Below are 21744 nucleotides of genomic sequence, written 5' to 3'. Positions count from 1 at the left end.
ACAGGAGGAGGGTGTGTTCATAACGTCTGGCTACCCACTAGCACGCTGTTCAAACAGGAGGAGGGTGTGTTCATAACGTCTGGCTACCCACTAGCACGCTGTTCAAACAGGAGGAGGGTGTGTTCATAACGTCTGGCTACCCACTAGCACGCTGTTCAAACAGGAGGAGGGTGTGTTCATAACGTCTGGCTACCCACTAGCACGCTGTTCAAACAGGAGGAGGGTGTGTTCATAACGTCTGGCTACCCACTAGCACGCTGTTCAAACAGGAGGAGGGTGTGTTCATAACGTCTGGCTACCCACTAGCACGCTGTTCAAACAGGAGGAGGGTGTGTTCATAATGTCTGGCTACCCACTAGCACGCTGTTCAAACAGGAGGAGGGTGTGTTCATAACGTCTGGCTACCCACTAGCACGCTGTTCAAACAGGAGGAGGGTGTGTTCATAACGTCTGGCTACCCACTAGCACGCTGTTCAAACAGGAGGAGAGTGTGTTCATAACGTCTGGCTACCCACTAGCACGCTGTTCAAACAGGAGGAGGGTGTGTTCATAACGTCTGGCTACCCACTAGCACGCTGTTCAAACAGGAGGAGGGTGTGTTCATAACGTCTGGCTACCCACTAGCACGCTGTTCAAACAGGAGGAGGGTGTGTTCATAACGTCTGGCTACCCACTAGCACGCTGTTCAAACAGGAGGAGGGTGTGTTCATAACGTCTGGCTACCCACTAGCACGCTGTTCAAACAGGAGGAGGCTGTGTTCATAACGTCTGGCTACCCACTAGCACGCTGTTCAAACAGGAGGAGGGTGTGTCCATAACGTCTGGCTACCCACTAGCACGCTGTTCAAACAGGAAGAGGGTGTGTTCATAACGTCTGGCTACCCACTAGCACGCTGTTCAAACAGGAGGAGGGTGTGTTCATAACGTCTGGCTACCCACTAGCACGCTGTTCAAACAGGAGGAGGGTGTGTTCATAACGTCTGGCTACCCACTAGCACGCTGTTCAAACAGGAGGAGGGTGTGTTCATAACGTCTGGCTACCCACTAGCACGCTGTTCAAACAGGAGGAGGGTGTGTTCATAACGTCTGGCTACCCACTAGCACGCTGTTCAAACAGGAGGAGGGTGTGTTCATAACGTCTGGCTACCCACTAGCACGCTGTTCAAACAGGAGGAGGGTGTGTTCATAACGTCTGGCTACCCACTAGCACGCTGTTCAAACAGGAGGAGGGTGTGTTCATAATGTCTGGCTACCCACTAGCACGCTGTTCAAACAGGAGGAGGGTGTGTTCATAACGTCTGGCTACCCACTAGCACGCTGTTCAAACAGGAGGAGGGTGTGTTCATAACGTCTGGCTACCCACTAGCACGCTGTTCAAACAGGAGGAGAGTGTGTTCATAACGTCTGGCTACCCACTAGCACGCTGTTCAAACAGGAGGAGGGTGTGTTCATAACGTCTGGCTACCCACTAGCACGCTGTTCAAACAGGAGGAGGGTGTGTTCATAACGTCTGGCTACCCACTAGCACGCTGTTCAAACAGGAGGAGGGTGTGTTCATAACGTCTGGCTACCCACTAGCACGCTGTTCAAACAGGAGGAGGGTGTGTTCATAACGTCTGGCTACCCACTAGCACGCTGTTCAAACAGGAGGAGGGTGTGTTCATAACGTCTGGCTACCCACTAGCACGCTGTTCAAACAGGAGGAGGGTGTGTTCATAACGTCTGGCTACCCACTAGCACGCTGTTCAAACAGGAGGAGGGTGTGTTCATAACGTCTGGCTACCCACTAGCACGCTGTTCAAACAGGAGGAGGGTGTGTTCATAACGTCTGGCTACCCACTAGCACGCTGTTCAAACAGGAGGAGGGTGTGTTCATAACGTCTGGCTACCCACTAGCACGCTGTTCAAACAGGAGGAGGGTGTGTTCATAACGTCTGGCTACCCACTAGCACGCTGTTCAAACAGGAGGAGGGTGTGTTCATAACGTCTGGCTACCCACTAGCACGCTGTTCAAACAGGAGGAGGGTGTGTTCATAACGTCTGGCTACCCACTAGCACGCTGTTCAAACAGGAGGAGGGTGTGTTCATAACGTCTGGCTACCCACTAGCACGCTGTTCAAACAGGAGGAGGGTGTGTTCATAACGTCTGGCTACCCACTAGCACGCTGTTCAAACAGGAGGAGGGTGTGTTCATAACGTCTGGCTACCCACTAGCACGCTGTTCAAACAGGAGGAGGGTGTGTTCATAACGTCTGGCTACCCACTAGCACGCTGTTCAAACAGGAGGAGGGTGTGTTCATAACGTCTGGCTACCCACTAGCACGCTGTTCAAACAGGAGGAGGGTGTGTTCATAACGTCTGGCTACCCACTAGCACGCTGTTCAAACAGGAGGAGGGTGTGTTCATAACGTCTGGCTACCCACTAGCACGCTGTTCAAACAGGAGGAGGGTGTGTTCATAACGTCTGGCTACCCACTAGCACGCTGTTCAAACAGGAGGAGGGTGTGTTCATAACGTCTGGCTACCCACTAGCACGCTGTTCAAACAGGAGGAGGGTGTGTTCATAACGTCTGGCTACCCACTAGCACGCTGTTCAAACAGGAGGAGGGTGTGTTCATAACGTCTGGCTACCCACTAGCACGCTGTTCAAACAGGAGGAGGGTGTGTTCATAACGTCTGGCTACCCACTAGCACGCTGTTCAAACAGGAGGAGGGTGTGTTCATAACGTCTGGCTACCCACTAGCATGCTGTTCAAACAGGAGGAGGGTGTGTTCATAACAGCTCAACTGTTCTAGACTGTAAATATGATAATTAGCTGGCTACTCACTAGCATGTGGGATTGTGCTTGAGAGATTTGTTTACGAGACTTGTGTTCATTTTCTATAATGCCTGGGACAAGAAGTTGGTCATTACTCGTGGGTGTGCATTGTGCATGGTTATGGTTGTTTGTAACAAAAAGGCCATTTTCATAGACAGACTTGGAAGCCAGATAAGTGATTATTGCAAAAAAGCAGGTTAAACCATTTTTTAATAAAATATTACATTAATACATTAGTGGTGAGTATGATTGTGGAAGGCTTATTTATATTAAGCCTAGGTATAATTTTACAAGCCCTGAATTAATTAGATTATTGCTGACTATTTGAAATGAAGTGTATTGACATTTAATTGTGCAACAAAGCTTATTTAGGGAAAATAAATAAATACATTGAGATATACAGTGCATTCAGAAAGTATTCAGACCACTTCACTTTTTTGAAATTTTGTTACAATACAGCCTTATTCTAAAATAGATTTTTTTTTTAATTCCTCATCAATCTACACACAATACCCCATAATGACAATGCCCTATGGGACATTCACAGCCTGTTGTGATACAGCCTGGAAACAAACCAGGGTCTGTAGAGACACCTCTAACACTGAGATGCAGGGCCTTAGACCGCTGCGCCATTCTGGAGCCCAAATATCAGCCCTATATAAGGCCCCACAGTTGAAAGTGCATGTCAGAGCAAAAACCAAGCCATGAGGTTGAAGGAAATGTCCGTAGAGCTCCGAGACAGAATTGTGTCGAGGCACAGATCGGGGGAAGGGTACCAAAACATTTCTGCAGCATTGAATGTCCCCAAGAACACAGTGGCCTCCATCATTCTTAAATGGAAGAAGTTTGGAACCACCAAGACTCTTCCTAGAGTTGGCCGCTCGGCCAAACTGAGTAATCGGGGGAGAAGGGCCTTGGTCAGGAAGGTGACCAAGAACCCGATGGTCACTCTGACAGAGCTCCATAGTTCCTGTGTGGAGATGGGAGAACCTTCCAGAAGGACAAACATCTCTGCAGCACTCCACCAATCAGGCCTTTACGGTAGAGTGGCCAGACGGAAGCCACTCCTCAGTAAAAGGCAGCCCGCTTGGAGTTTGCCAAAAGGCACCTAAAGGACTCTCAGAACATGAGAAAAAGAAACAAGATTCTCTGGTTTGATGAAACCAAGATTGAACTCGTTGGCCTAAATGCCAAGCACCACGTCTGGAGGAAACCTGGCACCATCCCTACGGTGAAGCATGGTTGTGGCAGCATCATGCTGTGCAGATGTTTTTCAGCGGCAGGGACTGGGAGACTAGTCAGGATCGAGGGAAAGACGAACGGAAACAAAGTACAGAGAGATCCTTGATGAAAACCTGCTCCAGAGCGCTCAGGCTGGGGTGAAGGTTCACCTTCCAACAGGACAACGACCTTAAGAACACAGCCAAGACAACACAGGAGTGGCTTCGGGACAAGTCTCTGAATGTCTTTGAGTGGCCCGGACTTGAAAATACCTGTCCAGCGACGCTCCCCATCCAACCTGACAGAGCTTGAAAGGATCTGCAGAGAAGAATGGGAGAAACTCCCCAAATACAGGTGTGCCAAGCTTGTAGCGTCATACCCAAGAAGACTAGAGGCTGTAATCGCTGCCAAAGGTGCTTCAACAAAGTACTGAGTAAAGGGTCTGAATACTTATGTAAATGTGATATTTAATTTTTAATACATTTGCAAACATTTCTAAAAAACAGCTTTTGCTTTGTCATTGTGGGGTGTTGTGTGAAGATCGATGAAGAAAAAAACGATTTAATACATTTTCGAATAAGGCTGTAAAGTAACGAAATGTGGAAAAAGTAAAGTGGTCTGAATACTTTCTGAATGCACTGTATATTGTAACTCGCCCATTCATTTTTAGGCCATATCGCCCAGCCCTAACACACACACACACACAGACACACACACACGCATACACACACAAACGTGTTTGTTTTACTGTCTTCGTGGGGACCAATCATTTACCCCTAACCCTGATTCTAACCCTAATTGTAAGCCTAACCCTAAACCTAACCTCTAAGCCTAAAATAACCCTTTTCCTTGTGTCCCCACTTGTCCAATTGTTCCTCATTCTACTATCCTTGTGAGGATAGTAAACACACACACACACACACCGCTCTGTTTCATTTTGCAGTTCCTTGGCTCATTTTTGTAACTGAACTTCTCCAACATGAATCCTTGTTTTGTTTAAAAGAACTAGAAAAAACGATTTGTGCTAAACATTATTTGTCCTGCCAGCCAGCTCGCTGGTTCGTTGGCTGTTGTCATCTGCAGCTGGCTCTGCAACACAAAGACTGAATCTGTCTACTGCTCTCCTCTGCTTTCATCACTAAAGAGTTATTTGTGCGACCTTGCTGGACCTCAAAGTCCTCGTAACAAAGTCTAGATCGTTGTGGCACTTGAACCAGCAGCTGTGTGACGGTGCCAGACCGCTACCTCATGTGCCAAAAATCTCAGTAGGTTTAATCTCCCCCACATAATAATGGCTGGAAAGGAGAGAATGGAATGGCATCAAACAAAATTCCACTAGTTCCGCTCCAGCCGTTACCACGAGCCTGTCCTCCCCAATTAAGGTGGCACCAACCTCCTGTGCTCTCTGTCTGTCTCTCTCGTGTCTCTGTGTCAGGGTTATGCGCAGTACATAGGTTAATGCTTAGTAGTAGACCTTCCACTGCTGAGTGCATTACTAGGGGGAGGGAGGGAGGGAGATATCAAAGTCTACTTGAACAGAGCAATACTCAATCATGAGGCATCAAAACCAAAGGAATTTCATAATATAAAGAAATGCTATAAATGTGGAAACTTTCCAAAAAAACTATTGGGCAACAACAAATTCAATCCCTTTTAGACAACTTCCTGGAACAAACGTTCCACTGTAATAGTGAAGGTGTAAACTTGATAGCTTCCCTATCAAATCTAAAAATTTCAAACAGAAAATTAACAACAATGACAAATGGTTTAATGAAGAATGCAAAAACCTAAGAAAGAAATTGAGAAACCTGTCCAACCAAAAACATAGAGATCCAGACAACCTGAGTCTACGCCTTCACTATGGTGAATCACTAAAACAATACAGAAATACACTACGGAAAAAGAAGGAACAGCATGTCAGAAATCAGCTCAATGTAATTGAAGAATCCATAGACTTTAACCACTTCTGGGAAAATTGGAAAACACTTAACAACACGAAGAGTTATCTATCCAAAATGGAGATGTATGGGTAAACCACTTCTCCAATCTTTTTGGCCCTGTAACAAAGAACAAACAGCAAAAACATATACATGATCAAATACAAATCTTAGAATCAACTATTAAAGACTACCAGAACCCGCTGGATTCTCCAGTTACATTAAATGAACTACGGGACAAAATACCAACCCAAAAAGGCCTGTGGTGTTGATGGTATCCTCAATGAAAGTATAAAATATACAGACAACCAATCACAATTCACTATACTTAAACTCTTTAACATCATCCTTAGCTCTGGAATCTTCCCCAATATTTGGAACCAAGGACTGATCACCCAATGCACAAAAGTGGAGACAAATTTGACCCCAATAACTACCGTGGGATATGCGTCAACAGCAACCTTGGGAAAATCCTCTGCATTATCATTAAGAGCAGACTCATACATTTCCCCAGTGAAAAAAATGTACTGAGCAAATGTCAAATTGGCTTTTTACCAAATTACTGTACGACAGACCACGTATTCACCCCGCACACCCTATTTGACAAACAAACAAACCAAAACAAAGGCAGTCTTCTCATGCTTTGTTGATTTAAAAAAAGGCTTTGACTCAATTTGGCATGAGGGTCTGCTATACAAATTGATGGAAAGTGGTGTTGGGGAAAAACATACAACATTATAATATCAATGTACACAAACAACAAGTGTGCGGTTAAAATTGGCAAAAAACACACACATTTCTTTCCACAGGGCCGTGGAGTGAGACAGGGATGCAGCTTAAGCCCCACTCTCTTCAACATATATATCAACGAATTGGCGAGGGCACTAAAACAGTCCGCAGCACCCAGCCTCACTCTACTAGAATCTGAAGAGAGAATCTGAAGTCAAATTTCTACTGTTTGCTGACGATCTGGTGCTTCTGTCACCAATGAAAGAGGGCCTACAGCAGCATATAGCTCTTCTGCACATATTCAGCCAGACCTGGGCCCTGACAGTAAATCTCAGTAAGACAAAAATAATGGTGTTCCAACAAAGGTCCAGTCGCCAGGACCACAAATACAAATTCCATCTAGACACCGTTGCCTTAGAGCACACAAACAACTATACATACCATGGCCTAAACATCAACGCCACAGGTAACTTCCACAAAGCTGTGAACAATCTGAGAGACAAGGCAAGAAGGGCCTTCTATGCCACCAAAAGGAACATAAAATTCGACACCAATTAGGATCTGTCTAAAAAAATACTTGAATCTGTTATAGAACCAATTGCCCTTTATGGTTGTAAGGTCTGGGGTCCATTTACCAACCAAGAATTCACAAAATGGGACAAACACCAAATTGAGACTCTGCATGCGGAATTCTGCAAAAATATCCTCAGTGTACAACGTAAAACACAAAATAATGCCTGCAGAGCAGAATTAGGACGGTACCCACTAATTATCAAAATCCAGAAAAGAGCCGTTAAATTCTACAACCACCAAAAAGAAAGCGATTTCCTAACCTTCCATAACAAAGCCATCACCTACATAGAGATGAACCTGGAGAAGAGTCCCCTAAGCAAGCTGGTCCTGTTTACAAAGACAAACAGATCCCACAGAGCCCCAGGACAACAACACAGTTAGACCCAACCAAATCATGAGAAAACTAAAAGATAATTACTTGACACATTGGAAAGAATTAACAAAAACACAGAGCAAATTAGAATGCTTTTTGGCCCTAACCAGAGAGTACACAGTGGCAGAATACCTGACCACTTTGACTGACCCAAACTTAAGGAAAGCTTTGACTATGTACAGACTCAGTGAGCATAGCCTTGCTATTGAGAAATGCCGCCGTAGTCAGACCTGGCTCTCAAGAGAAGACAGGCTATGTGCACACTGCTCATAAAATGAGGTGGAAACTGAGCTGCACTTCCTAACCTCCTGCCAAATGTATGACCATATTAGAGACACATATTTCCCTTGGATTACACCGATCTACAAAGAATTCGAAAAACAAATCCAATTTTGATTAACTTCCATATCTACTGGGTGAAATACCACAGTGTGCCATCACAGCAGCAAGATTTGTGACCTGTTGCCACACTTTTGTTTATGATCTATTTCACTTGCTTTGGCAACGTAAACATATGTTTCCCCTGCCAATAAAGCACTTTGAATTGAATTGAAAAAAATTGAGAGGGAGAGAGAGAGAGGAAGCGGGACAGAGAGAGAGAGCGTTTCAGCTCAACCACTCCACTCGAATAGCCTGTTACAGAATGGAGAGAGTTGAGTTGTCAAGTAGGGCCATTTTAACCAGACACACAGAGTGCCACTGATAGTATAAGGATTCAGTCACTACAGCAACACTATAGTGTGGTAAAAAAAATGACTGACTTGCTAGAGTTTTTGAGAGGGACTGAAGTTCAGTATCGGGATTTGTGCATTAAACGGGACCATTGTTATCATCATAAATGTGTGTGTGTGTGTGTGTGTGTGTGTGTGTGTGTGTGTGTGTGTGTGTGTGTGTGTGTGTGTGTGTGTGTGTGTGTGTGTGTGTGTGTGTGTGTGTGTGTGTGTGTGTGTGTGTGTGTGTGTGTGTGTGTGTGTGTGTGTGTGTGTGTGTGCGTGCGTGCGTGCGCGATTGTGTGCTTTGAATACGTAGCGTGTCTGTGTGTGTGTGTGTGTTTGCTCACGCTGACAGAGACTTGTTTTGCTGCTCACCTTTGATCAGGGAGCTGATGATAACGGAGTACGTTTAGCTCAGGGCACCGGTGGCTCTGTGTCAGAAATAGAGTGGGGAACAGACACTGTGAACCTGGTGATTATAGTGATGAGAAACCATCATGACTCTCGCCTTTAGCTAGCTGGTAACAGAGAGATGCAGCTCCCTCATTTTCCATCCTGCTCTCATCTTTCATTCAGCTGGCTATAAACAAAGATATACGCATCTCTCTCTCTCTCTCTCTCTCTCTCTCTCTCTCTCTCTCTCTCTGTCTATCCCTCCATATCTCATTCAGCAGGCTGTAAAACCGAGAGAAAAGAAAGGCTTCCTGCACCTTCTACCACAGAGAGCCATGACTGTGTGGAGATGAATGGCCAGTCTGCAGTATACAGTATGACACAGCATGGCCATTCAGGCCAGACTACAGTATGAACAGTATTGCCAGTGAGATCATTATCCAGGGAAAGGTCAAGCAGGGTGCACCAGATCTCAATCGGTCACCACATTAAAACACTCACTAATGAACCACAGGGGGGGGGGGACACAAACACAAAGGACGGAGAGAGAAATAGAGGTATGGAGGTTTAGGGAAGGAGAGAGAGACGTTCAGTATAGGCTGGTGTGAGCTATTAACCATTAACCTCTCAGTGACCTGAGTCCCTGAGGAGAATTAATGTCATGGTGTGTGTGCATACGGGCATGCAGGCGCGCGTGTGTGTGTGTGTGTGTGTGTGTGTGTGTGTGTGTGTGTGTGTGTGTGTGTGTGTGTGTGTGTGTGTGTGTGTGTGTGTGGGGGGGGGTGGGTGGGGGGGTGGGTGATGCTCAGAGGAGGTGACGAGCCAGAAGTGCTGCTGCAGCTGAAAACATCCGGGTCAGAAAAGCTCAACCAAAACGAAACAATGTCCGTATAGTAGAGGGAATTTGGTGAGCTGGGCTCCAGAGATACATTTTCAGGACAAATCTCCCAATCACAACACTTGTGGAATGTCTCTGTCTGTCTGTCTCCATCTCCTGTAACTGTGTCAATCTGTCTCTATGTTTTCTCCAGAGTACAAAATGGTATTTAAAGTGTGTGTGCGCGCGCGTGTGTGTGTGTGTCTGTCAACACAAACGCTCCCCTCAGGTATAGCTTCAAATCGCATTTTATTCGACACATGCTTCGTAAACAACAGGTGTAAACTAACAGTGAATGCTTACAGGCCCTTCCCAACAATGCAGAGAGAAAGTAAATAGAGAAATAATAGAAAGTAACACATAATAATAATAATAATAATAGTAATAATACAAATAATAATAATAATACAAGTAATAATGAGTAATGATAACTTGGCTATATACACGGGGTACCAGCACCAAGTCGATGTGCAGGGGTACGAGGTAATTGACATAATTGCACATATAACTCGGAATTAAGGGACTAGTCAACAGGATAGATATTAAACAGTAGCAGCAGTGTATGTGATGAGTCAAAATAGTTAGTGCGTACAGAAACATTGGACTTATACATGTGTCAGAGCACTATTGTACATTTTTCAACGGTTGTGACACATGGCGTGCAGGGAAACTGCAGTGTGTGTGCTGAACAGATACAGAACAGTTCTTTCATCTCTCTCTCTCTCTCTCTCTCGTCTATGGGTAAGAGAGAGGACCAAGGTGCAGCGTGTGCAAAATACATTCTCTTTTATTTAGAGAAGGGAAAAACACGAAACGAACACTGAATACAAACTAAACAAAACAACCGTGAAGCTAACGACGTAAGTGCATAGACAAGCAACAAACGTTCAACATAGACAATTACCCACAAAACCCAACTGCCTATGGCTGCCTTAAATATGGCTCTCAGTCAGAGACAATAAACCACAGCTGCCTCTAATTGAGAACCAATCTAGGCAGCCATAGACATACAAACACCTAGACAAGACACTGACCCATTAAACATACAAACCCCTAGACAAACCAAAACACATACATTCCCCATGTCACACCCTGACCTAACTAAAATAATAATGAAAACAAAGATAACTAAGGCCAGGGTGTGACACTCTCTCTCTCTCTCTCTCTCTCTCTCTCTCTCTCTCTCTCTCTCTCTCTCTCTCTCTCTCTCTCTCTCTCTCTCTCTCTCTCTCTCTCTCTCTCTCTCCCATTGAGAGTCTCATTTATTCATGCTGGTGGGGGGGAAGGGCGCCATTTTCCGTCCGACTGCCAAGAACTCCTTAAAAATTAAAACCGAACTCAGCCGCCTAGTTTATAGAAAATAAATGAAACAGCTCACTGCTTTACTGCTACACTGGCTGATTCCAAGCCTGTTAAGATGGGAAGCGCTTATGTGAAGTGTGTATGGCGTCACTCCCGCCACCCTACTGCAGTGCGTGTGTGTAGCGTCAACGCTCCCCCTAAGATGTGTGGTTATTTATAACCAAGGCTTTCTCACTTCAATATCGACAGTGTTTTCATGCAAAGATATGGTGTGTTTCTGTGATGTTTTGTTTGGAGGCACGGTTGTCGACTCAACTCAGCAGCATCTACTTAGCTATCGCTCGGCTTCAAATCACTAGCCGCAAAGGGATGCTGCTGGCTGTTGATTGATCAACGAATGACGTTGATTGGCCAAAGAGTTCACTCAGCTGGCGTTCCAGGTCTAAATCAGTCCCTGATCAGGTGGTGAGAACCAGAAGTGTTTTGGTCCTCCAGGACAGTATTTGAATAGCCCTGACTCCTGGCCTGCTCTATTCCCATCCACTATCCTGGCTGGAGTTAGTGAACTGGACAGTTGGGATGAGCTTGAGAGACAGGAAGGCCCTGTCAGCATGTTTATCCATTACGGTAGTAGACACTCTTTATCTCTCTCTCTCTCTCTCTCTCTCTCTCTCTCTCTCTCTCTCTCTCTCTCTCTCTCTCTCTCTCTCTCTCTCTCTCTCTCTCTCTCTCTCTCTCTCTCTCTCTCTCTCTCTCTCTCTCTCTCTCTCTCTCTCTCTCTCTCTCTCTCTCTCTCTCTCTCTCTCTCTCTCAATTCAATTCAATTCAATTCAATTTGCTTTATTGGCATGACGTAACAATGTACATATTGCCAAAGCTTGTTTACAATGTAAAAATGAGAATCAAAATTGTCAACGGGACAACAGTAACAACAATAACCAAGGGTCAAAATAACCATACATTCAACAATAACAATAAACATACAGTAAAGGACATGTGCAGGTTGATTGGTTTGTCAGACACTGTCCCTCAACTTATGGCAGGCAGCAATGTAGTGCGCTGCCAACCCACAGCTCTCTGCGTCCTCCCCCAACAGGACGGGTAGCCTATCCTCATCAGAGAGGTCTTTGAAACCTTGAATAAGAGTTTCAAATTTGGGGAAATGACACTCTCTAATTGTTTTATATTTTTGACATTTTGTCAGGAAATGCAGCTCCGTCTCAGGTTCTGCTATTGTGCAGTGGTTGCACAGCCTTTCCTCTACAGGGAGCCAGGTTTTCCTGTGTCTACCCTTCTCAATGGCAAGGCTGTGCTCACTGAGCCTGTACTTTATCAAGGTTTTTCTAAAGTTTTGATCAGTAACCATGGTCAAATATTTAGCCACGGTGTACTGTCGATTTAGGGCCAGATAGCACTGCATTTTGCTCTGTGCTTGTGCTTGTGTTTCCCAATAAGCAATATAGTTTTGTTTTGACTGTGTTGTAATTTGGTTTATCCTGATTGATTGGATGTTCTGGTCCTGAGGCTTCAGTGTGTTAGTAGAACAGGTTTGTGAACTCAGCCCCAGGACCAGCTGGATGAGGGGACTCTTTTCTTTGTTCAGCTCTTGGTATTGCAGGGCTTGGTAATGATATGAGAGGGGGTCACTGTATTTTAGATGTTTCCAAAACTTAATTGCTCTTTTTTGAGTTTTTATTATTAGTGGATATTTGCCTAATTCTGCCCTGCATGCATTGTTTGTAGTTTTCCTCTGGACATGTAGGAGAATCTTACAGAACTCTGCATGCAGGGTTTCAATGGGATGTTTGTCCCATTTGATGAAATCTTGTTTTGCAAGTGGACCCCACACCTCGCTGCCATAAAGTGCAATTGGTTCAATGACATATTCAATTAGTTTTAGCCAAATTTTAATAGGTATTTCAATTTGAATTTGCTTTTTAATTGCGTAGAATGCCCTGCGTGCTTTCTCTCTCAGTTCATTCACTGCTTCATTAAGGTGTCCAGTTGAGCTTATTTTTAAACCTAAGTAATTGTAGTGTGTGCAGTGCTCTATATATTTTGTACCAATTGAGAACTTTGGTCTAATTCCCTGAGATCTGGATCTTCTCTGGAAAATCATTATTTTAGTCTTTTTGGGGTTTACTGCCAGGGCCCAGGTCTGGCAGTACTGCTCTAGCAGGTCCAGGCTCTGCTGTAGGCCATGTGCTGTGGGTGACAGCAGGCATAGGTCATCGGCGAAGAGTAGGCATTTAACCTCTGAATTATGGAGACTAACACCAGGGGCTGAGGATTTTTCTAGAATAGTGGCCAATTCGTTGATGTAAATATTGAAGAGTGCTGGGCTCAGATTACAACCCTGACGAAGGCCCCGCCCCTGGTTAAAGAATTCTGTTCTTTTCTTGCCAATTTTAATGCTGCACGTATTGCCAGTATACATTGATTTAATTATGTCATATGTTTTACCCCCTACGTGGTTTCAATAACTTTGTAGAACAGTCCTGTGTGCCAAATAGAATCAAATGCTTTTTGGAAGTCGATAAAGCAAGCGTATATTTTGGTATTATTTTGGTGGACATGTTTATCTATCAGGGTGTGTAGGGTGTAAATATGATCGGTCGTGCGATGTTTTGGTATAAATCCAATTTGGCTTTTACTCAAGACATTGTGCTTATTAAGGAAGTTTAGAACTCTTACATTTATAATACTACAGAAAACCTTCCCCAGGTTACTGTTCACACAAATGCCTCTGTAATTGTTAGGGTCAAATTTGTCTCCGTTTTTAAAGATTGGGGTTATGAGTCCTTGATTCCAGATGTCAGGGAAATAACCTACACTCAGGATCAAATTAAACAGTTTTAATATAGCCAACTGAAATTTTGCACTAGTGAGTTTGAGCATCTCATTTAGGATGCCATCAGGTCCGCATGCCTTTTTAAATTTGAGAGCCTGAAGTTTCTTATAGAGCTCCTGGTCAGTAATTGGGGAGTCCAGTGGATTTTGATTGTCCTTTATAGCTCTTTCTAATCCATTCAACTTCTCATGAATTTGGCGTTGTTCTGCGTTTGTGTCAATTTGAACAGTGTTGTAGAGTGTTTTAAAATGGGTTGTCCAAATGTCACCATTTTGTATCGCTAATTCCTCTTGTTTAGATTTTTTTATTTTTTTCCAATTTTGCCAGAAGTTGTTTGTGTTTATGGACTCCTCAATTAGCGTCAGCTGCTTTCTGTTGTACTGTGCTTTTTTGGTTCTGAGTGTACGTTTATAGAGTTTTAAAGTCTCACAGTAATGAAGGCGTAATTCACCATTATTTGGGTCTCTGTGCTTTTGGTTGGATAGTGTTCTAAGTTTTTTCCTTATAATTTTACAATCTGCATCAAACCAGTTGTCATCTGTGATCTTTTTTGTTTTGTTTTTTATCAATTTCAATTGTGCTTCTTTTGCCGTTTGCCTGAATATATAGTTGATGTTTTGTACTGCTAGATTGATGCCTTCTTTACTGTGAGTGAATGTGGTATCCAGAAAGTTATCTAAGAGTGTTTGGATATTTTGGTTCCAGGTTGCTTTCTGGTATTCTTCTGTGCTGTTTTGGGCCCATCTGTATGAATGTCTGATGTTGTACAGCTTACTGGGCTGTGAATGTGTGGTTGTTTCCATGTCTGTTCTTTTGAGGAACAATGTAATTTGGCTGTGATCAGACAGAGGTGTTAGTGGCTTGACAGTGAATGAGCTGAGAGAGAAGGGGTCAATGTCTGTGATCATATAGTCTACTGTACTGTGGCCAAGAGGTGAGCAGTAGGTGAATCTCCCCAAAGAGTCCCCCCGTAACCTACCATTGACAAAGTACAGACCCAGGCTTCTACAGAGCTGCAACAGATCCCTTCCGTTTTTGTTGACGGTGCTGTCACTGTTGTTTCTATTGGGGAGATTAAGACAGTTAGAAACAGTATGGCCTGTAATAAAGCTGTCCCCTCGTGTGCTCGTTAGATCAGGTAGTGTTCCTGTGCGCACATTTGTGTCCCCACAGATGAGCACATTTCCCTGGGCCTGGAAATGGCACGTCTCTTCCTCAAGGGTGGGGAAGATCTCCTCTGAGTAATATGGGGATTCTGAGGGGGGGATATAAATTGCGCAAAGGAACACATCTTTTTCTGTCAGTACAAGTTCTTTTTTCAGTTTTAACCAAATGTGATATTTGCCAATTTTGAGGGGATCAATTAGATGTTGTAGGTCGGATTTGTACCAAATGATCAGTCCTCCAGAGTCTCTGCCTCTATTGACAGAGCTGTGTTTTTGTGACGGCACAATTACCTCTCTGTAACCTGTGGGACAGTGAGTGACAATGTCAGCCTTACACCATGTCTCCTGCAGAATGATGACGTCAACATCTTTAAGATTTTTGTTGAACTCCAGTGCTAAACTCTTCAGTCCAAAGGTTGATGAGTTTAGGCCCTGAATGTTCCACATGCTAACTGACAGTGATTTCATGTTCCAAAAGAAAGAATAGCAGTCAGAAATACAGTAACTAACTATTAAGTTGTTAAGAGCGAGATAAACAGGATAACAGCCAACATTTTTTCTGTTATATAAACATTCCTATTCATTGAACAAGTACATTTTAGTACAATAGGTGTGTGTGTGTGTGTGTGTGTGTGTGTGTGTACATGCGTCCGTGTGTGTTTAGTGCAGTTTAGTGCAGATGTATTGGAGGAGCTGTTTAATCTCACTCAATCCCACAGGGTTCTCCTGTCCTCTGACAACCTCTGCGTAGCTGCGCTGGTCCTGCTGTTGGGCCCTGTGGAGTGGAGGGGGGCCAGGTCTGGGCCGTGGGGCTTCCTCTCTGGTCTGGTAGGGGTGGTGGTCTGGTGCGGGGTAGTAGGCTGGGCCCGGTCCGGTCTGGCTAAGCCGATGGAAGTGGTGATGGTCTGGTGGTGGGTGGGGCCTGTGGGGTGCGCTGGGTCTGGTGTGGCGTTGAAGGGGCCTGGGGCTCCTTGTTGGTGCAGTGGTCTGGTAGGGGTCTCTGGGTGGTCCTCTGTCCAGTGCGGCATGGGGTGTTTGTCTACCAAGTGCCACGTCCTTTAGAGACTTGACAAACATCCCTACTGTCTGCTTCCTCAGGTGGGAGTAGTCGTGCAGATGCTCTGGGGTGATTGTTGTGTGGTGAGCAACGTGTACGTTTGGGAGTAGGCCACACCCTCTGGTGATGTCAGCGTTGACTTTCTGAATGGTACGGTGATGGAAGTCTTTGCGGGGCAGCAGAGTGGAGATGGTGATGTGGGAGTTGGGGAACCGCTCAGAGGCCCTCTCTGCTACTCTGTTGACCAGCCTGCCTACTCTCTCCTGCTCCTCTCGCAGGTTGTTGGTGCCGGTGTGAATAATAATGTGGCCTGGTGTGCCAAAGTCAGGCTGGGACAGGATGTGGAGTGCATCCTGTGTTTTTGGGCACCATATTTTGCGCACCTTGTGTTGGGGGAAGAGTTTATCTTCTTGGATGAATTTCCCATTTGAGTCAATGAGGATGGCCACCTCAGTGGGTTTTACCAGATTAGTGTGTTTACGGTCTGGGGCTGGAGTACACAGGGCCTGTGTACATGGAGGGGGTGTGTGGGGGTGTGTCAGGGGGGGCCAGAGAGCTTCTCTCTGTCGTAGGTGTCTCCATGTGAGCCTCCTTGTTGACTGGGGGTGTGGGTAAAGTGTTGTCGGTATGGGGGGGGGTTGTGGGTAAAGGTGGGTCGGTGGGGGTGTTAGGGGTGGTGAGGGGCTGCAGCTTCTCTCTAGGAGTCTCTACAGTCTGTTCTCTGTGCTGCAGCACCCTCTTGATGCCAGACAACTCCTTTGTCATCTCCTCCTTTACCTGCACCAGCTCTCTCCTCATGGTGGCCTTTACCTCCTCCAGCGCTGTGGTAAGGCTCTCTCTCAGCTCCTGGACAGAGTTCTTCAGCTGGGTCCTGCACTGGTTGATCTGGTCCTGTAGAAGCTCTGTGTCTGGACTGGTGGTGGTGTAGCTGGGGAGCTGCTCCTTCAGCTCAGTAACCCATACCTCTATCACTGCCAGCCTGTCTCTCAACAGGCTGATGGTAGTGGGGTCTTGGCTCTGGTGGTTGTAGGCAGGCAGGGGGGAGGATGGTCCTGCTGTTGGGGTGCCTGAGGTGAGGGGAGAGGTCGGGGTGCTGTCCTTTTCTTTTTTGCTTTCCGCTATCTTCGTTAGGGTGGGGAAGTCCTGCACAACAGAGCTGAGTGCAGCCTCACTGCCCTGGACCATGACAGTGCCGTTCTGATACATATTTACTGTCAGAAACCTGTTTTCCTGGTCCTTATCGCTGTCCTCAAAAATGTGGATTTGCCTTCCCTTGCAGATGCCTTTCTTCGTGGTATAGCTGAAATGCCTGGTTACAGCTGTATGCCAGGCAGTAGTGTGGTCTGTGTAAAATAACAGGTTTGTAACAGTCCTGTTTTGTGAGCAGTCGGCAAACAAAGTTTCTGGGTTCTCCCTCAGAATTCTGTGTTTAAAATTGATTCTTCCTTTCTCTGATTTGATTTCTGCTGGGTATTCAAAAAAAAGCGGGGAAAGTCTCTCAGTTTCTGTCGCTGCTGTCGCTGCTAGCGCTGCCTCAGTGGCCATGTTGCTATGGTTACCACCAGTAAACAGTTAGAGCTAGACGTTAAGCTAACTGACCGATTTGAATTTGGCTAGCTACCACGATGAAGATTGGTCTTTTAACTCACTCTCTGTCAATTTTTTCCTCCTTTGTTGATCTTCAGTTGTACAATTTGATTACCTATACATTTTTTGCTAATTGAATCGTGTCAATCTCGCTCTTAACAAACAAAAAGTTATAACAAGTCAGGAGCTGTTCCTCTGCATGACTTCTCTCTCTCTCTCTCTCTCTCTCTCTCTCTCTCTCTCAGTCTCTCTCTCTCTCAGTCTCTCTCTCTCTCAGTCTCTCTCTCTCAATTTTCAATTCAATTCAATTCAAGGGGCTTTATTGGCATGGGAAACATGTGTTAACATTGCCAAAGCAAGTGAGGTAGGTAATATACAAAAGTCAAATAAACAATCTCTCTCAGTCTCTCTCTCTCTCAGTCTCTAAGGTTGTCACTCACCATAACCTGACATCTCTCCTTGCTGCTCAGGAGATTCACTTGAACCTGACATCTCTCCTTGCTGCTCAGGAGATTCACTTGAATCCTGCAGCTCAGGACCCCCTCACTTTCTCAACAACAATTCTTATCTCGCGCTTGCTATCTCTCTCTCTCACTCTGACGTCATCGCAGATACGCACCTAGCAACTCTCCTAGGATCCCAGCCTCCCTCTCTCTCTCTCTCTCTACTTCTCTCTCTCTCTCTACTTCTCTCTCTCTCTCTCTCTACCTCTCTCTCTCTCTACCTCTCTCTCTCTCTCTCTCCTCTCTCTCTCCTCTCTCTCTCTCTCTCTCGCTACCTCTCTCTCTCTCTCTCTACTCTCTCTCTCTCCACCTCTCTCTCACTTTCTCTACTCACCTAGCATGTCTCTTAGGATCTCAACCCCCGCCCTTCTCCTCCTACCTCTCTCTCTCTCTCTACTCTCTGACGCAGCTCTTTCTGTCTGCCCCAGGGGCAGTTCCACTCATTTTAGCCTGGCACTGAAGCAGAGGCACAGATGGGTCTCTCTCTTGTTATTCTCATTTGTATGCCAAAATTCTCCCTCTTCCCACCCTTTCCCCTTTCCACCTCCCCCCTTTTCCCCTTCCTCCCCTAGTCTCCTTCCCCTCTTGTTCCCTCTGTCTCTCCTTGTATCCATCCTCATTTCATCCTTTTCTCCATCTCACCTCCTTACATACTTTTTCTCTCTCCTCTCCTTCCCTCCTTTCCTAGATCTCCCCTCTCCTTTCCTCCTTTCCTTTCCCCACTTACTCCTATCCTCTGTCTCTCCTCTTCGTCTCTCCTTTGCTGTCATCCTCCTTCCTTCCCTCCCTTGCCTTTTGTGTGACATCTCTGTGCTTGACCCAGACTTACAGCCAAAGTAAACATATGACTTAAGAAAAGAACGATGAGAGTGTTCTCCTTTGTTGGCACTTACTAGCTACAATAGTCAAGGCTGGAGTGAGTTGAGGTGTGTGTGTGTGTGTGTGTGTGTGTGTGTGTGTGTGTGTGTGTGTGTGTGTGTGTGTGTGTGTGTGTGTGTGTGTGTGTGTGTGTGTGTGTGTGTGTGTGTGTGTGTGTGTGTGTGTGTGTGTGTGTGTGTGTGTGTGTGTGTGTGCCGGCGCAACACGGTGAAGGTCAGTGGAGAGAGAGAGCCTCAGTGGGCTGTGATAAATGCAGTAAGATGGGGGAGTAGGCAGACCCAACCCTGGAGGCACACACACACACACACACAAACACACACAAACACACACACATATTTATAACAGTAGCTGCAGACTCTGGTATAGATGTCTCATTAGGTTTGGATAGAGGGCTTTTCAATCAATCACATGACCTGCAGCTGGATTGGCCTGCAGTGCACTGCTCAATGTGTTCTTTGTCATAAGCTACGTAAATCAAACAAAATTGATTGGTTGATTGTCTCAAGGTTGACTGCTGAGTATCTTCCATGCTAGAGCCTCTGTGGTGGTGTATGATGGTGGTGTATGATGGTGGTGTATGACGGTGGTGTATGATGGTGGTGTATGACGGTGGTGTATGACGGTGGTGTATGACGGTGGTGTATGATGGTGGTGTATGACGGTGGTGTATGACGGTGGTGTATGATGGTGGTGTATGATGGTGGTGTATGACGGTGGTGTATGACGGTGGTGTATGACGGTGGTGTATGATGGTGGTGTATGATGGTGGTGTATGATGGTTCAAATTGATCAGTTGATTGATTGATAAAGAAATTGACTGATTGTTTTTCTCGTCCCCCTCAGTGAGCAGAGTATCTGCCAGGCACGAGCCTCTGTCATGGTGTATGATGACGGCAGTAAGAAGTGGGTTCCCATCAAGCCAGGCCAGCAGGGCTTCAGCCGCATCAACATCTACCACAACACGGCCAACAACACCTTCCGCGTGGTGGGAGTCAAGTTACAGGACCAGCAGGTAGAGGTACACACTCACAAACACACACACACACACACACACATTGATCTAAAATGGCCTTGAAGGTAACCATGAACTCTCTCCTCCTTTCCTCCTCTCCATCTCTCCACCTCTCCTCCTTTCCTCCTCTCCATCTCTCCATCTCTCCTCCTCTCCTCCTTTCCTCCTCTCCATCTCTCCTCCTCTCCACCTCTCCATCTCTCCACCTCTCCTCCTTTCCACCTCTCCTCCTCTCCTCCTTTCCATCTCTCCATCGCTCCTCCTTTCCACCTCTCATCCTTTCCATCTCTCCATCTCTCCTCCTTTCCACCTCTCCTCCTTTCCACCTTTCCATCTCTCCTCCTTTCCACCTCTCCTCCTTTCCACCTCTCCATCACTCCATCTCTCCATCTCTCCTCCTTTCCACCTCTCCTCCTTTCCACCTCTCCATCACTCCATCTCTCCACCTCTCCATCTCTCCACCTCTCCTCCTTTCCACCTCTCCTCCTCTCCTCCGTTCCATCTCTCCATCTCTCCTCCTTTCCACCTCTCCTCCTTTCCATCTCCATCTCTCCTCCTTTCCACCTCTCCTCCTTTCCATCTCTCCATCTCTCCTCCTTTCCACCTCTCCTCCTTTCCTCCTCTCCATCTCTCCTCCTCTCCACCTCTCCACCTCTCCATCTCTCCACCTCTCCATCTCTCCTCCTCTCCTCCTTTCCATCTCTCCATCTCTCCTCCTTTCCTCCTCTCCATCTCTCCACCTCTCCACCTCTCCATCTCTCCACCTCTCCTCCTTTCCACCTCTCATCCTCTCCTCCTTTCCATCTCTCCATCTCTCCTCCTTTCCACCTCTCATCCTTTCCATCTCTCCATCTCTCCTCCTTTCCACCTCTCCTCCTTTCCACCTCTCCATCACTCCATCTCTCCATCTCTCCTCCTTTCCACCTCTCCTCCTTTCCACCTCTCCATCACTCCATCTCTCCACCTCTCCATCTCTCCACCTCTCCTCCTTTCCACCTCTCCTCCTCTCCTCCTTTCCACCTCTCCACCTCTCCACCTCTCCACCTCTCCATCTCTCCTCCTTTCCACCTCTCCTCCTTTCCATCTCTCCTCCTTTCCATCTCTCCTCCTTTCCACCTCTCCTCCTTTCCACCTCTCCTCCTTTCCACCTCTCCTCCTTTCCATCTCTCCTCCTTTCCATCTCTCCATCTCTCCTCCTTTCCATCTCTCCATCTCTCCTCCTTTCCACCTCTCCTCCTTTCCATCTCTCCATCTCTCCTCCTTTCCATCTCTCCATCTCTCCTCCTTTCCACCTCTCCTCCTTTCCACCTCTCCTCCTTTCCATCTCTCCTCCTTTCCATCTCTCCATCTCTCCTCCTTTCCATCTCCATCTCTCCTCCTTTCCACCTCTCCTCCTTTCCATCTCTCCACCTCTCCTCCTTTCCACCTCTCCTCCTTTCCTCCTCTCCATCTCTCCTCCTCTCCACCTCTCCACCTCTCCATCTCTCCACCTCTCCATCTCTCCACCTCTCCTCCTCTCCTCCTTTCCATCTCTCCATCTCTCCTCCTCTCCATCTCTCCACCTCTCCACCTCTCCATCTCTCCACCTCTCCTCCTTTCCACCTCTCATCCTCTCCTCCTTTCCATCTCTCCATCTCTCCTCCTTTCCACCTCTCATCCTTTCCATCTCTCCTCCTTTCCACCTCTCCTCCTTTCCACCTCTCCATCCCTCCATCTCTCCATCTCTCCTCCTTTCCACCTCTCCTCCTTTCC

General features: G+C 46.3%; 1 protein-coding gene across 5 annotated transcripts in view; it reads left to right on the top strand.

Moving 5' to 3' along the window:
* The window catches only part of LOC139556600 (ena/VASP-like protein), an 85246-nt gene that overhangs the window by 44811 nt on the left and 18691 nt on the right, over positions 1-21744 (top strand). For 3 of the 5 annotated variants that reach the window (XM_071370757.1, XM_071370753.1, XM_071370754.1), the window contains exon 2: positions 19824-19998. In XM_071370757.1, the coding sequence (XP_071226858.1) occupies positions 19824-19998 (175 nt within the window). The remainder of the gene's footprint in view (positions 1-19823; positions 19999-21744) is intronic. The other 2 variants (XM_071370755.1, XM_071370756.1) reach the window with 1 other exon arrangement.

The sequence above is a fragment of the Salvelinus alpinus genome, chromosome 27, assembly GCF_045679555.1.
Source record: "Salvelinus alpinus chromosome 27, SLU_Salpinus.1, whole genome shotgun sequence".
NCBI classification, from domain to species: domain Eukaryota; kingdom Metazoa; phylum Chordata; class Actinopteri; order Salmoniformes; family Salmonidae; genus Salvelinus; species Salvelinus alpinus.
Note: the sequence above shows the minus strand (reverse complement) of the source record. Positions and strands in the feature narration are given on the sequence as shown.